Below are 15,783 nucleotides of genomic sequence, written 5' to 3' on the forward strand. Positions count from 1 at the left end.
TGAATTGTGGTGTGGTTCCAAATCCAATCGATCGAGTGGAGATGCATGAAATCGATAAATTCACGTTGGTAGGGTCGGATACCAAAAGAATCGAAAAATTCGCCTTGCTCGTGACCATTCAAATAAACAGCAGCCTAGTGTTCACCCGGTTGATCGCTTTCGTCGGTGTTGATGACAAAGGCAGCAGGGGGGGGATACGTCTTGGGGCAACATGTCTCTCACGTAGGCTACACACCCTTCAAAACACGCTTTAGACAAGAGTCATTGAATAAAATCCTTGAAATCTGGTCCGAGTTCATGCCGAATAGTCGAATATGACACTTTTGTTGCGATCAATTTCTAGAAGATTGTCGTGCTCTGCATAGACGATGACGTTGATAGTTTGCTGTAAGGCTGTCGCAAAGTGAATTTCCAATCGCAAGTTTCCGTGCTTTATTAATTCGAAATGACTCGCCCCCGAACCAAGGTCCGGTGTCAAATCAAACGCAAACAGGGTATATCCGCCTGGATATTCCGCTCTGGAGATATCGTTGCCTTCGTCTGCGTAATATTGATTTGTTCCTGTAAATAGGGAGAGGTAGCTGCGTATATATTTTCCATTTCCAAAGTCAGGTTGGTATGGTTTGGAAGGAATCTGCTTTCCGTCACGATACAAAGCCAAAAAATTTACAGAGTTGTGTTTGAAATCAAACGGGTTTCTGGCCGACAGACCGTTGAAAGAAGCATTGTCCACCATGCCGATCACCACCCTTCTTGGTAACTGACCGAGAAAGAGATTTTCTTTGGTGACGGTGAGATTGCCTCTTGGCACGGTAAAAGCTTTTGTTTCTACACGGCGGATTGGATACTTGGCTGTTCCAGACTGGAGCGCTTTGATGTGGGCGATTCTTACAGGGTCACTGGGTTTGACCTTTCTACAGAATAAAGCCACTTCTTGCAGCTTGACCTTTCCTGCCCCCATGAGACAAAACGCGTCGGAGGCTCTAGTCAATTTGAGCTTCATCTCGACTCCGTTGAGTAAATATCGATTCTGAAAAGTCATATCCAGATGCAATTTCCCTATCATGTCCACCGATCGACTTTCTTGCGTCAACGCCTTGCGTCGATTGAAGCCTGCATTTGCAACAGCGAGCGTATCAAACTTATCCTTAGAGTCCTTGTACCATAAGTTTGCAGAGAGCTGTGAAGATTTTGCAGGTCCTCCGAAACTGAGAAGAGTCTCCAAGTAAGCTCTGTAGGGATACGTGTGATTCGATTGAGATACCTGGGTGTTGTTTAGGCTTAGATTGATCTGTGACCACAGACTGTGCAACCAATTGCAAACCGGAGCAACGGCATCGTTTTCGGCTAAATCTGTCCCGTCGTTTTTGACCACTTTAGCACGAACGTAGAGTAAGGTGTTGGCCAAATCGATGTAGTAGTCACCTTCCTCGACAATCAAAAACTCGACAGGACCGCTGTCGGTGAGAGTAGATTGCGGGCGATGTTCCACATAATGTCCACTTTCCAAACTGGTTTGGGTAGGTGGAACAGCAAACAAATCCAGCTCGGTTTTCAACCCTTCACAAGACTTTTCATGAATCAAGCTAGCCATCGAAAATGTCTTTTGATACGACCGCTTTCCGTCTATGTTTTTTCAAACTGTTGGATTTGTTGATTTTCTTTCGCCTTTTGACAGGCGGAGATGAGAAAAAGGTCTCGTGTGGTGGGATTTGATGGACCGGGGCCGCGACGCGTTTCAATAAATTGACACCAGCCTGCTTCGATCTTTGTAAAGCCGCTTCTTTCGCACTTTTTCCAGATAACACATCTGAAGCAAAATGTGCACCTGACCTGAGAACTTCTTTTCCAACCGTCTTTGCTCCTGATTTGATCAAAGGCAGGATCGCTTTTCCAAGGCTAGAAAATATACTCCCCAAACCATAACCGTTTTGATATTGGGCACCGGAAAAAAAACCTGGTGTACCGTGACCAACCTGGGAGACGTAGTAGTTTTCGTAGGCTCTTGCGTTGCAACAGAACTCGGGCTTGTGAGGCATTATAGTTGATGAAGACGTCTTTTCCGAAAGTGAAGCGTGACCACTACTTTTCCGGTCTCAAATTGAACTGGATTGCCCTGATCATCTCGCAGCGATATATGTACCGTGTCGAAGTTTTTCAGTTGAACAGGGTGATAATGCACTTTCTCATTTCTTCGGTAAATGTAATCACCATCTTTTCCTTCCACAGGAACTATACCCAGCAAAGGAGCTAAGGTGTCGCCAACCACCCTGGGTTCTACCACATCACAATACAAGTACATGGCATAAAAACCTTGATGTATGTCTACGTGACGTCTTGCTTCATATTCACCGCTTTTAAAACGCTTTCTATGAAACCCCAACAATTCAGCAAGTCCTTCACCCATCGTGATGTGGGCGCACGCTTTTGACCAACAAATTGATAAGCCTTGTGTAAGGATTGTAATACATGTGTAATGACAATTGCGTTCCAATTGTGCGCTTTAATTTCATTTCCAAGTATTGAAGGATTGCTTGAGGATTAGGGTAGTGACCAGAATCCAAGGCCACGACAGTGTCAATTACACCGTCTACATAGTGCAACCAATTATTGACTGAGTTGATAATGTTCCTCCAGGAGTGTGGATATTGGATTTCGGCGATACCAACCTCTCAATCTCCTTCCAAGTTGATCTCATTCGGTAGTCTGACCACATAATCCGTCAAGGTGTTGGAGGGGAAAAATTTCATGGAACTGTTACTCGGTAGGGTTAGGTAAAACATTTTTCTTTGGATATTTTATTTTGGGTTGGGGCATAACCAACCCTAAACAATTGGAAAGCAACACGATCCAAAGTTTGTGCGGGTCCTCTTCTAAACTCAGATTGTAGAGACTGAATGATATCACAATCAAAATGACAACCATTTGAAAAAAATAGACTATTTCACTTCTGGGAACGTTTTTTCCACACATTTTCCACTCAGCCATAACGCACAACACTCGCTTCGTCAATCCAGCAATTGAACTTGTCCGGGTAACCGAGCCACTTTACAAGGATCTGTTTCTTTCGATTCTTTTTTCTCCTCCCTAGAATCGCTTCTACCTTGTAGATGTCGTGATCAAATCTGTTTGAAATTGTTTTGCGATGCCACCGACCACCACACGACGACGTGGAAAGCGTATGCGAATCGGTTTATGGGGTGTGTAAGCGTCTTGAGAGCCGAGCCACGATTTTACAGGTTTGTTGATCACCCTACGTAGTCTTTCCTCTCCACCGAAGCTTCCAGGATTCCCGGCGTCATAGTAAATCAATCGTGCTGACGCCATGTTATCTTCTTTTTGAGACCAGGAAAAGGGTGAGTTTCACCCAACTCTTCTTGAAACTCTTTCAAACCGATCGGTTGAGAATTTTTGGATTTATGAACGACAGCCGAAATCAAATGTTTTATATTGGAGTTAGGAATCACCTGTTCGTGAATCGTGAGTTCGCCTGATTTGTTCCAACCGAGAGAAGAATTGTTTTTGATAACGTCCACAAGACCACGACTTTTTCCGAGGTAGGTTTTTGCAACTCCTGCCAATATGTCATCCTCAGTAAAATGTTGTTTCTCTTCAAGAACAATCTTGGTTGGAGTGTTGACATACTTTTCACGATAAACAATGTACTGCTGCAAGATTTGATCGTAGAGTTTCACTTTTTCACTCGTGGTCAGATCAGAACGAGAAAGAATGTCATTCATTTTGGAGTCCAACTCACTCATCGCGTTCAGCAAAGGAGGTTTTTGCATGTTCTTTTCTCGCATCGACTCTAGAAGGCGTGGTTCCACAAGGCTCATCTTTTTGACACTCTTCATCTTGTTATTTTGAAGCCAAAGTGCCGATCAACCCAGCGATCGCAGGAACAACGGCGGATAGGAGAGCTCCCAGAAAACCTCCGTGTTGAATAATCTGTCGTTTTTTTTGTAAGACTGGTCTTCTTTTTGGCCAGCTCACGCAAAGGTTTCTTGTATTTAAGCAGATTTGCCTTTTGCTTTGAAGAGATGGGGACGTTGCCCTTCAACACGTTGTAGCAACAATCACAAACACACTTAATCAATTCGTTATCTGCTGACTTTATAACCCCTTTAGCAACATTAGGATTCGCTTTGGAAAGAAGTTTGAGTGTGTCGATGTGTCGTTGTAAACGAGCGGTCATCATCGAGGATTGGGGACGTATACAAAATTGCTTTCTCCTGGAAAGATGTCAGTTCGCAATCGAAGTTTTTCTGGGGTGCTTTGTTTAAAATCCAACAGTAAATAACCGAAAGGTTTAGATGTTGCGTCTGCAAAGGCTTCTTGAAGAACACCCGTTTGCCTCGGATAAGCTTGCTTTGCCAAATGAAGTATCTGAGAGTTGTCTCTAGGGTTTTTAAACACCACCAAATAGTGTGCGTTGAGACTGATCGTCCGGTGTTCTACTCTAATTTCTTTGTTTATTCTTTATACATTTGAATTTTAATTTCTTTGTTTATTCTTTATACATTTGAATTTTGACAGGTGAATTTACACAAAAGGTGGGACTTCTGGCAACCCTGGAGCTTGAACAACTTGACGTCATCATAGAAACAAACAACAGTTCATTGTCACACATGAGTGGTTCTTGTCACACTTGAACACTCATGTGGAACATGTTTACCATACATCTGGCAACCCTGAAGCGTCATCATAAAAACAAACAACAATTCATTGTCACACATGAGTGATTCTTGTCACACTTGAACACCCATATGGAATATGTTTACCATACATCTGGCAACCCTGGAGATTTATTTACTATACATCTGGCAACCCTGCAGAACTCACATTTCTTTGTTTATTCTTTATACATTTGAATTTTTTTTGGCGGGTAAATTTATACAAAAAGTGATCTGGCAACCCTGGAGATTTATTTACCATACATCTGACAACCCTGCAGGAAACAAACAACAATTCATTGTCACACATGAGTGGTTCTTGTCACACTTGAACACTCATGTGGAACATGTTTACCATACATCTGGCAACCCTGAAGATTTATTTACCACACATCTGGCAACCCTGCAGAACTCACATTTCTTTGTTTATTCTTTATACATTTGAATTTTTTTTGGCGGGTAAATTTACACAAAAAGTGATCTGGCAACCCTGGAGATTTATTTGCCACACATCTGGCAACCCTGCAGAACTCACATTTCTTTGTTTATTCTTTATACATTTGAATTTTTTTCTGGCGGGTTAATTTACACAAAAAGTGATCTGGCAACCCTGGAGATTTATTTACCACACATCTGGCAACCCTGCAGAACTCACATTTCTTTGTTTATTCTTTATACATTTGAATTTTTTTGGCGGGTAAATTTACACAAAAAGTGATCTGGCAACCCTGGAGATTTATTTATCATACATCTGGCAACCCTGGAGCTTGAATCATACTCACATTTCTTTGTTTATTCTTTATACATTTGAATTTTGGCGGGTGAATTTATGAGTGTTTTCTTGGTTTGTTTCGCGGTGACGTCACAGCATGGCATATGGGGGTCCGAGATGTGGTACTACTTACTACTAGCAACTTTTACAAAACTACTCAGATCAGATGAAATATAAAAGACAAGAAAAATATTTTTGCTTTGAAGCAGGGCCAATGAGCATACCTTTAACATCCATGACAAAAATATTCTCTGACGCCTGACACATTTTCAAGAAACGCGTGTTTATAAAAACCTGCTCAACTTACCCCACCTTCCCCGACATAAAAATATTAAGAGTGGCGTGCACAGTAACTTACAGTTTTTTTTTTTAATATGGAGCAGTGTGTAAGGGCATAGCTAGGGGGCCAGCCCCCCAATCCAACAACTTTATGAGCGATATATTGCAACTTTTGTATATTTTGGACAAATTTTTCAACAAATTGCGGCTAATTGAATTCACTTTAACAATAATTTAGCTGATTACGAAGTACAACCAATATTTTTTAACATCATGCCAATTTTGAAGAAAAATTTTGACATTGTTGGTTCAAAAATGACTACCAAAAAGGGCTATTTTTGGTCAAAAATAGTCAAAATGTTTGAGGGAGACAAATTTTGCTTGGCATCTGTACTTCAAACTTTGCCCCCCCCCAAATCGAAAATCCTGCCTACGCCAATGGCAGTGTGGTAGCAAAGGGTTGCTATAATAAAATAGGTAGGCTATAATAGGTTTAATGATGTGCTCTTCAATCACATAATTACAAGACATAATACAGGAAAGAATTTATTTACATTGCCAGACCCGGCATTATAACTTGCAAATTTACGTTTACATAAATGCACTGTTGAATATCATCTTTATCATATTATACTGCGTCTGGTTACACTGCAGTGACGATCGGTGAGGGAAAGCAAGGAAAGCAGTGCTTACCTGAGCGAAACTATGCAAAATATAATGACTGAATTTTAGGTTTAACTTATTATTTTTATCACGTCTATTTTAACTTGAAAATTACTGTATTCGTGACTAGAATTACTCGTAACGCTTGTGAGTAGTCTAAGTCCTCACCAAACCGCATATTGTCTTGCCTATAAATGCCAATTAACGCAAACGCTCCTGTCAGAAACAACCACTGAGGCTCCAGGGAAGCAACTTTCACAGTTGCTTTCCCCAGGTTCAAAAACGTCAAATCACGCCTTCGTTTTATCCAATCCTCACTCGTTTTGCAAAACGTCACCAGGTGCTTAGCCAATCAGATGTGTTATGGTTAGAGTTGCTTTTCCAGTGACGTCAATGCGTAGGCCTACATTCACTAGACAGCTCGTCATACGCACAGAATGGTCTCTCGTCACGGTACACAGCACAGCATCATAAAGGCGAAAAGATTGTTGCTGTTTTTTGATGTCTCCTCGCCATGTACTTTAGCCTACCGGTACTAGCTTTCATGGTCATGCCTTTGCCCATGTTACAGTGTTGATATAAGGTTACTTCGCCAATGAACGTTCAGGTGCGGATGCAATATTTAGTTCGTTAAGCTTCTATACGCAGGAGGCAAACTTATCCAGCTTTTTGTACAAATTGCTTGCGGTTGTAGTGTTTAGGCCTAAGTGTTAGTTTTTGTAGTGTAGGCCTAACTGAATATCTGAGAATGAACATTCATGACGAATTAAATACTTAGACAACTATTATTCCATGTCTAACACAGGATTTTGGTCCTGCAAAGTTAAAATTAAGATTGTTCATGACTTCTAAACATTAAATGGATGTATGATCACGACATAGGCGAAGCACAATTTGACAGATTTTTATATTTGATTTGTTTTGGAAATGCTCTCAGAGCGCACCAAATTGGAAGTGTTTTTCAAAAAGTCCCCAGACCCCCCGCTGGAAGTGTTGCCTTCAGCAACACGCTTTCGGGCTTCGCCCTACGGTTACGCCCTTCGTGCCTACTACCTTGCTGCAGCATATTTCCAAGTTGCTTTCCCAACGGTTTATGCCACCGAACGTCACTGTTACACTGTAATTGTAACTGGTAGTGTATAGTAGGCTACGGTAATGAAATTAGTAGCCTACAGTCTGTACACAGGGAGACCACAATAATAGCAAAAAAGTTATGTCTAATGTTATTTAAACACTCAAGACCAGATGTGAAGGCGGCAGGGTATTCATGTTTTGCATCGATAAATCCTGGTAGGCATCATCCACGTTGTTTGAATCAGGCGGTGGTAACTTCTTTAATGGTTTCGTTGGTGATTTCGATAAATCAATGAATGCCGGATTGGATCTGGATGTTGCTGTTTTCGAGTTTGTTACTTTCCTAAAAAGTGGAAGTAGACACGACATCACCGAATCAGCCGCGACATGTAGCCTAATCAATTTTCTAAAAAGTTGTTATCATTATACTATTATACAAGATACATTCTATAAATCTATAAGTTACAGTTATACGTTGGTCGTCGATTTATTATATTACTGTAAAATTCGTGCATGTTACATAAATTGTCTTGTTTCTCTGAGTTTGTCCTGTTCAAAAAACAGTTTGCGCTGCGGGGCAGAAAATGATGGTTCGGCACAGACTAAAAAATATTTGTTAGAAACAAGGCTAAGCTAAAACAAAGTTGAAATCAGAAACATAGTTTGACCACACTTCAACAGAAAAACGTGCGGCAGTTTACCAGACTTACTTGGAAGTGAGGTACGTTGATAAGCCTTCAACGCCTCTTTTGCTAGCGGGCTGTGTTCTGAGACAATTTTGTCCGTTGAGACATTGCAATTCTTGTGAACAGAACCAATGTGTGCTTTTGATGTTGAAGTATTGAATCTTCCCAACCAAAAGTTACTTTTGTTTTGCTCAAAGAAAACTAAGCAAAAAGACATCGACGTTTTTTCATGTCCGCTTTTCGATCTTTATGTACTTACTCCTCCACAAATATCCTGTTTTGATGGCCGTTTAAGCACGCCTGAAAAATATGAAAATCATTAAATAACGACACCAGTATGTCAATGGGTAGCCATCATAGGCGTAAATCTCGGAGAGAGGAGAATTATTCTTCCTAAAAGTTTGGCGGGGGGGGGGGGGGGAGATGCAAATATTACCCAAAATTTTCTCTTTGTCAGTAACGTCTTCACAATGATCTGAGACTGGTGAAAAACTTCAAGACACTAGGCCTATTCATGATACTGACTCAGTCTGTGTAGCCTACAGTAACTATGCTGTATACACATACACAGCCTATATAGCTAGCTCTATTATTATGACAGCATAATACTAACTTTTCTAAACCGAAAGGATACCACTAGCCTAAGCTTATCATGCCTAACTGTAGGCTACCGTACGTCGAAGCTCAGTGAACTTTGTCATTGCTACTCAAGTTCAACTGTAAATCAATGGATTACCTAATTTTAACTAAAAGAATTGAGAACTAACTCAGAAAATATAAATCAAGCGACAGAAAGGCGAGAATAGGAAAGAGAGTGAGAGGGGGGTTCCGGATGGCGAGTGACGACGGAAACCAGCTGATTGAAGATCATCGTTATTCCAGTCGTTTTTAGAACTTTTGAAAGGAAATGTTAATAATATTTTTTTTAAAATTGCTAAAAACAACAATTCCCTTTTTAAGACAAAATTTCCTTGTAAAATTGTTAAAAATCCTTCCTATCTTCATTTCCTTTTTTTATCATTCGAAGCGTTGAAAAATCCCGATTTCGGGATAAAATCCTTCAAAGTGGCAGCACTGCATGGGTGAGCAATTTTTGTTGTTACGTCACATAAGGTGAAACAATGGAACATAAATTGTTGATTTTCTCGATTCAACAAAAACTCATGTGTGGTTTTTACATAAAACGATAGAATTGTTGCGATTATTTAGTTGCATTCTCGCGGCTGGCCGGAGCGATTTTGCGCGGCTGAGGTTGTGATTTTTAGTGAATTGCGCGGCTGCACTTGTGATTTTTCGTGAATTGCGCGGCTGACACCGCGGCTGGAAATTGAAGTGCGCGGGGGATTTATCCCCCGCGCAGGCCAAACTTTCCAATGTGGAGGTCATACACCATACTATTTGGTGCTACATATAGCTCTGTCTGATGGTATATTGTCTTAATTTAACTTGATAGACCACTTAGTATGAATAATAATACACAAACTGCATGTATCAAGCTAAATTAAAACAAACTTTCAAAGGTTGTATGCAGCCACATAGTTGGAACTATCAAGCATCAACCAAGCGCAACCAGACGAAGGTGATAAAAACCAATTGGCCTTATAGTGCATGTTTTTACAAGTGGATGTGGAGCTATTCTGGCATCCGATGGGTTTTCACATGCAGTTATAATATCAAACAGCTGTCTAAAACTTTTGCATTGCAAATATTCTGTTTAAATAAGCTTAACTGAAGGTGATCTACAGTGGCGTATATAAGGAAGGGGGACCACCCCAGGCGGCACGTCTGGGGGCGGCACTTGCAGACTACAATTTTAGATTTTGATTATAATCTGAAGAATCTGATAAAAAAACGCATGTCATTTTCACATGCTTTTTTACATGCCATATATAATTGACTGCATGTACGGTAGCCTACTGGTGAGGAACTTCCGGTACCAATTCAGCAGCTCAAGTCAACGAAATTCCTGGTAGGCTGCACAGTGACCGTGTGCTCTTCGAGACAGTAGCCTCCCGTAGGGCGTAGGCTATAGGTTTATAGCCTACCTGTATGTCAACGTGTTCTGCCCAGCCAGCCATTCATACACAGTACAGCATACCGGTAGGCCAAATACGATCCGGTTCAAATTTCTACAAGATCTCTGGCCTAAGCTATGCTTTCAACTAAAACGGTGCGATTGCGCATCATTAACCATACCCTGTTAACACTTACTATTGGCAAGAAAATAAATGTCAAAACCGCATCCCTCCAGCTGCCCAGTCCAACTCCAACTTTGGTTGGTGACTGGTGAGACTGGCCAGTGGCCTCTGGTCTGGAGCTTCCATTTCAATAAATCAGGAATTCGGAGTTTCCACTCCATAAATTAAAGTTTTTTGATGGACTTTCATTAATAAAAGTTTTTGAAAAAACTGTAGAGGTGAGTTGTACCAGTACCGTAATAATTACAAAAAAATGCCAGACACAAAAATAAAAAATGCCAAAAAAATGCCAAACTGCCAAACGTAATTTTCTCCTGCCAAACGCTTTCAAAAAACGCCAAATTTGTGGAATTTGGCAGGAAAAACGCCAATATGGCAACCCTGAGTTGAGCTTATCAGCTAGGCTATTAACCAAAAACATTCGTACAGCTTCCCTGACAAGCCAGCCCAAAACAGGGTTACCAGATGTAAATTTAGCAAGGGGCCAACTGCACGTTCAAAAAGGGCCAAAAAAGAGCCAACTTCTAAAACAAGGGGCCAAAAATAGGGCCAACTCAATTTTCAAGTACTAAGAAGCAATTTCACTGAATTAGCAACACATTCTTAGCAATATAGACCCAGATTTCACCTGTAAACAAAATCATTAAAGTAATACTTTAGTAAATAGTTACTGTGTACACAAAAATAAGGAAAATCGACAAACATTATTGTTTGAAATAAGAATCAATCAGCCAGTTTAACGTTATTTCCAGAAGTAGCACAGACATTGCAGCACTGAAACATAACATACCATACGGTACAGCATGTAAGATCATGCTTCTGGAGAGACACAACAATAGCAAATAAACAATTTACAAAAAAGCGTGCAGAGAATGTGATCCCAATAAATTCCACCGAGCAAGTTATCTAACAGTTAAATAAATATTTCCTCATTCAATTCACCATCATCCTCCCATTCGAGTTCACAGCATACACAATGTCTGCGGTCCCACGAATTACCCATAAGTACCCATAAGCACCATAAGTACCCATAAGCCCCATAAGTCGCGTCGAATTACCCATAAGTCGCATCGAATTACCCATACGCCCCATAAGTCGCGTCGAATTACACATAAGCCCCATAAGTTGCGTCGAGTTACCCATAAGCCCCATAAGTCGCGTCGAATTACCCATAAGCCCCGTAAGTCGCGTCGAATTACCCATTGTTCCCGACAATTTTGTTCACCAAATCAAACGTCATATAAAAACCGTTATGGTCTACTTAACCTAGCTGGCATCTTACGTCATGGAAATTGCTAGAAAATGTCCAAATATTGCACCATCGGTCGTAAGACCTGATGAAATATTGCATCACTACCTTTGAACACCGGTTTGAATTGCGTGACTATGTCTTTCACTATTGCGTCACAGTACTGCGTACGTGCATTTGAGATATTGCTATCTATTCTGGTCATTCGTAAAATTGTTTGTTGGAAGTCAGTCGCAAGTTTAACTGTTTGCTTGGTGCTTGCTAGCTGGACAAATTTTCCGTCTTTTATCCAAGTAATCTGTTCTGTAGTGACAGTTTTAGAGGCGTACGGTGTTGCGTTCCATTTTCGATAGCCGCGGGCTAATTTTACAGGAATACACTTTTGAATAGACGTTTCAAAAGAGTGTTTATTTTTCGGTCATTACATGCAGACGAACGGATTTGGGAATCTTATGTTACAATTTTCCCACGAAGAGATTATGGTTTACCGCTGTGACCATAAAAATGGTGCCCCGAGTGAGGGCTTATGGGGCTTATGGGTAATTCGACGCAACTTATGGTGCTTATGGGTAATTCGACGCGATTTATGGGTCAGGGGTTCCCGTCTACGTCAGGGGTTCCCCAGTGGGAACCCCTGACGTAGACGGATACTCATTCATATGAACTTTGTAGCCTACGTATTTTTTTTTATTTCAATGTTGTGTATGTCTTTTAGTTTCAAGATGTTCATTTTGAAAAATATAAAATTAGTGTGAGCATAGTGATTTTGTTTCGTAATTATTCTTATAACCTTTTTTTGTAATTTTATTAAAGGATCCAGTGCACTGTCACAGGCCTTTTCCCAGCTTGAAATACAATATTGCAAATGACAGTAAATCAAAGCGTGATACACATCTTTTAAAGTGTCTGTGTTGACATAATTTCTGAGTTTAAGCAACGCCCATGAACCTTTTGCTACTTTTCCGCAAATTTTATCTATGTGATATTTCCATGTTAATTTGTTATCTATGTAAACGCCAAGGTATTTTATTTAATCTTTTTGTTGAATGCTTGTGTTACCAATGTTAATGTTAAAATTTTTTATGTGTTTTTTATTTGTTATTAGCATGTATTCAGTTTTTGAGAAATTTAACGATAATCTATTAGGCCTAAGCTTCAACCAGTTGTAAACTTTTTGCATTTCGGCATTCACATTGTTCTGCAATTTTATTTCACATTTGTCGCTCATCGTAAGGTTGGTGTCGTCAGCAAATAGTTTGACATTCATGTTTGTTGAATTTGGTAAGTCATTTATATACAGTAAAAAAAGAAGGGGTCCCAATGTCGATCCTTGGGGCACACCGCAGGTAACCTGTCTTGAGTTTGAAGAGATTCCATTGACGACCGTGTGCTGTAGACCAGTGGTCTCCAACCTTTTTAAGAAGCGACCCCAATTTAAATAAAAATGAAATCAGCATATACATGTGACCCCATTTTGTTTTCCGATACGACTAAAAATATTTCAAGCAATGCTGAAACTAAATAATACGAGCAAGTATGCATAGTTACAGAGAAATGTGGCTACATAAAAGTATTCCAAATGATTGTTTTAAGAAGTTTCAATTAACACATGAACTTGATTTCACGAACACAAAATTGTCAATTTGTTTCAACGTTTAATTTGCATTGTCAATGCGATGGTTGCGCCTGCATACTGTCCACGAGTTTTTGAAACCGCGGCTTGACTTTGCATAAGCTTAACCGCATGTCATGCTCTACTTCCAATCGATTACGATGTTTCGTTTTTAAAATACTCATTGCGCTGAATCCGGCTTCACACAACCATGTGGTTGAAAACGGGATAAGTAGTTGAATAACAAAATTTGACATAGTCGGGTACGTTGAGTGCATTGACACCCAAAAGTAAATATTTGCTGAGACCTTTGGATGTTTTGCTTTAAACGAGTTAAAAGAAATACGGTTTGCCGCATCAGCTGTCATTTCTGTAAATTCTTCAGCAACACGGAGGGGCAGTTCCTGCAAGTCTATGACAGAAAAAGGATCTATTATCCAGTCTTGTTCTTTGGACGGCGTCAGGATGTTGCCATAGTAGTGCTCAAACTTTTTGCTAAGCTGCTGAAGGTGTCCAAGTATGGTATTTTGCATAGACACATCTCTGTCGACAATGTATTGTTGAAGTTCTTGAAACATGTCAAACTCATTTCGCTTCACATAACTTTGCCACAGGATAAGTTTTTTGTAGAAAGCGGTAATTTTAGCAGTGTGATCAATAATCGTAAAGCCAGAACCTTGCATGGATTGGTTCAAACAGTTCAGCAAATCAAATATGTCGGCTAAGTAAGCCACGTTTGCAATGAACTTTTCCTGACCAAACTGTTTAGCCAAGGCCAAATGATCCTGTTTGTTTAGAAAAATAACAATTTCTTTTCGCAGTTCATAAACTCGCTTGAGTACTCGACCACGTGACAACCAACGCACTTCTGTATGCAATAGCAATCCTGTGTGATCAGCACCCATCTCATCACACAAACAGGAAAATAAACGCTGGTTGAGTGGCCTCGCTTTAATGTAATTTACACACTTTGTCACAGAATTCAAAGTATCATGCAGTTCCTCAGATAAATTTTTGGCGACGAGTGCTTGTCTGTGCAAAAAACAATGTGTCCATTTTGCTTTTGGTGCTTTGTCCTGAATTCTTTTTACCACTCCGGAATTTATGCCAGTACATGCTGCCGCACCATCGGTACATATTCCAGCACATTTTCCCCAGGATATAGAATTATCGTTAAAGAATTTATCAAGACTTTTGAATATATCTTCACCTCTAGTATGCAACTGCAGTGATTTGCAAAACAGAAGCTCTTCTAATACTTCTTCTCCGTTGATATATCGAATAAATACAGAAAGTTGAGGCAGGCCGGCAACATCGGTGGACTCATCTAATTGAATTGCATACCATGGAGAAGCATTTACTTGAATTACAATTTGATCAAGAACGTCATTGGACATATCTTCAATCCTACGTTTTACTGATGTAGCTGATAGTGAAATTGAATCCAATTTTTTGCTCTCTTTTTCTCCAATCATGATTTTCACAACTTTCTTCATTACTGGCATCAGCAATTTTTCTCCAATTGTATGGGCTTTCTTTTGCTTTGCAATCTGATAAGAGGCGACATACAAAGAATAAACAGCAGCTTTATTTACTGCAGTAAATGCTTTCATCACACTTGCTTGTGATGCAAGAGATTGCAATTTACGTTCAAAAAACTCAGATGGTTTATCCACGCAGCCTGGATGATTTTTTTCTAAATGACGTTTAAGTTTATTTTTTTTCATCGATTCTTCTGCTAGAACTTTTAGACAGATTACACACTTTGGTTTGCCATTAAATTCAGTGAAACCAAGTTTTAAAAAAGCCTCGTCATATGATCTTTTTCTGGAATTTTTTGCTGCCATTTTTGTATAATATTTAGCTATACTTACTAGCTAGAAATTACCATTACTAGCTGCAAAGCAAACCGTAAACAGCCGGTGAAATGTCTGCACACTATACCTGCATAAATAACTATTCGCTCGTTTTGGAGTCACCTTGAATAATAAAAAGCTAGTCAAAGCTAGCATCGTGAATGCTTTTGCTCTGTTCTACTAAACAAAACTTTTACCTTACAAAGGTGAAGTGTTGCGCCTCCTTGTCGCAACTATTCGGCTTTTGATTATTGCACCACAATGGTTTATTTGTGACACGAGGTAGCAAGCTGTACTCCAAAACACAGGCAAAGGTTGCGAACTAGAACAAAAAAGGATCAGTCTTTTTTTCGATAATAAATTGAAAGTGTAATAAATCGAATATGGTGAGTTATGGCGACCCCAGGAAAAGTTAAGGCGACCCCACTTGGGGTCGCGACCCACAGGTTGGAGACCACTGCTGTAGACGATTGCTGATATAGCTTTTTAACAATTGTAATGGAAGGCCCCGAAAACCGTATGTTTGCAGTTTCTGTATGAGAATAGTGTGATCAATTGTGTCGAAGGCTTTTGCTAAATCAAGAAATACAGAGCTAGTTGTATCTTTATTATCTAGGTTAGTTAAGATGTTATCACAAACGTTTGACACAGCTAACAAAGTGGAATATTGTGGTCTAAATCCATACTGATGTGGTGTGATCAGGTCTTTTTTTGTTAGATA

At 40.0% G+C, this 15,783-nt stretch overlaps 2 protein-coding genes across 2 annotated transcripts; both read right to left on the reverse strand.

The window, feature by feature from the left end:
* Positions 1-295: 295 nt before the first annotated feature.
* Positions 296-2,039, reverse strand: LOC145782972 (uncharacterized protein F54H12.2-like). The gene is made up of 2 exons (XM_082594730.1): positions 1,643-2,039; positions 296-1,560 (listed from the first exon to the last, which is right to left on the reverse strand). The coding sequence occupies exons 1-2, from the start codon at positions 2,037-2,039 to the stop codon at positions 296-298; spliced, it is 1,662 nt and encodes a 553-aa protein (XP_082450856.1).
* An 11,223-nt stretch (positions 2,040-13,262) lies between these two features.
* LOC145782974 (zinc finger BED domain-containing protein 5-like) lies at positions 13,263-15,053 on the reverse strand. The gene has a single exon (XM_082594731.1). It carries the CDS (start codon positions 15,051-15,053, stop codon positions 13,263-13,265), a length of 1,791 nt encoding a protein of 596 aa, XP_082450857.1.
* Between the last annotated feature and the right edge of the window lie 730 nt (positions 15,054-15,783).

The sequence above is a fragment of the Aplidium turbinatum genome, chromosome 14 (assembly GCF_918807975.1).
Source record: "Aplidium turbinatum chromosome 14, kaAplTurb1.1, whole genome shotgun sequence".
Classification (NCBI taxonomy): Eukaryota; Metazoa; Chordata; class Ascidiacea; order Aplousobranchia; family Polyclinidae; genus Aplidium; species Aplidium turbinatum.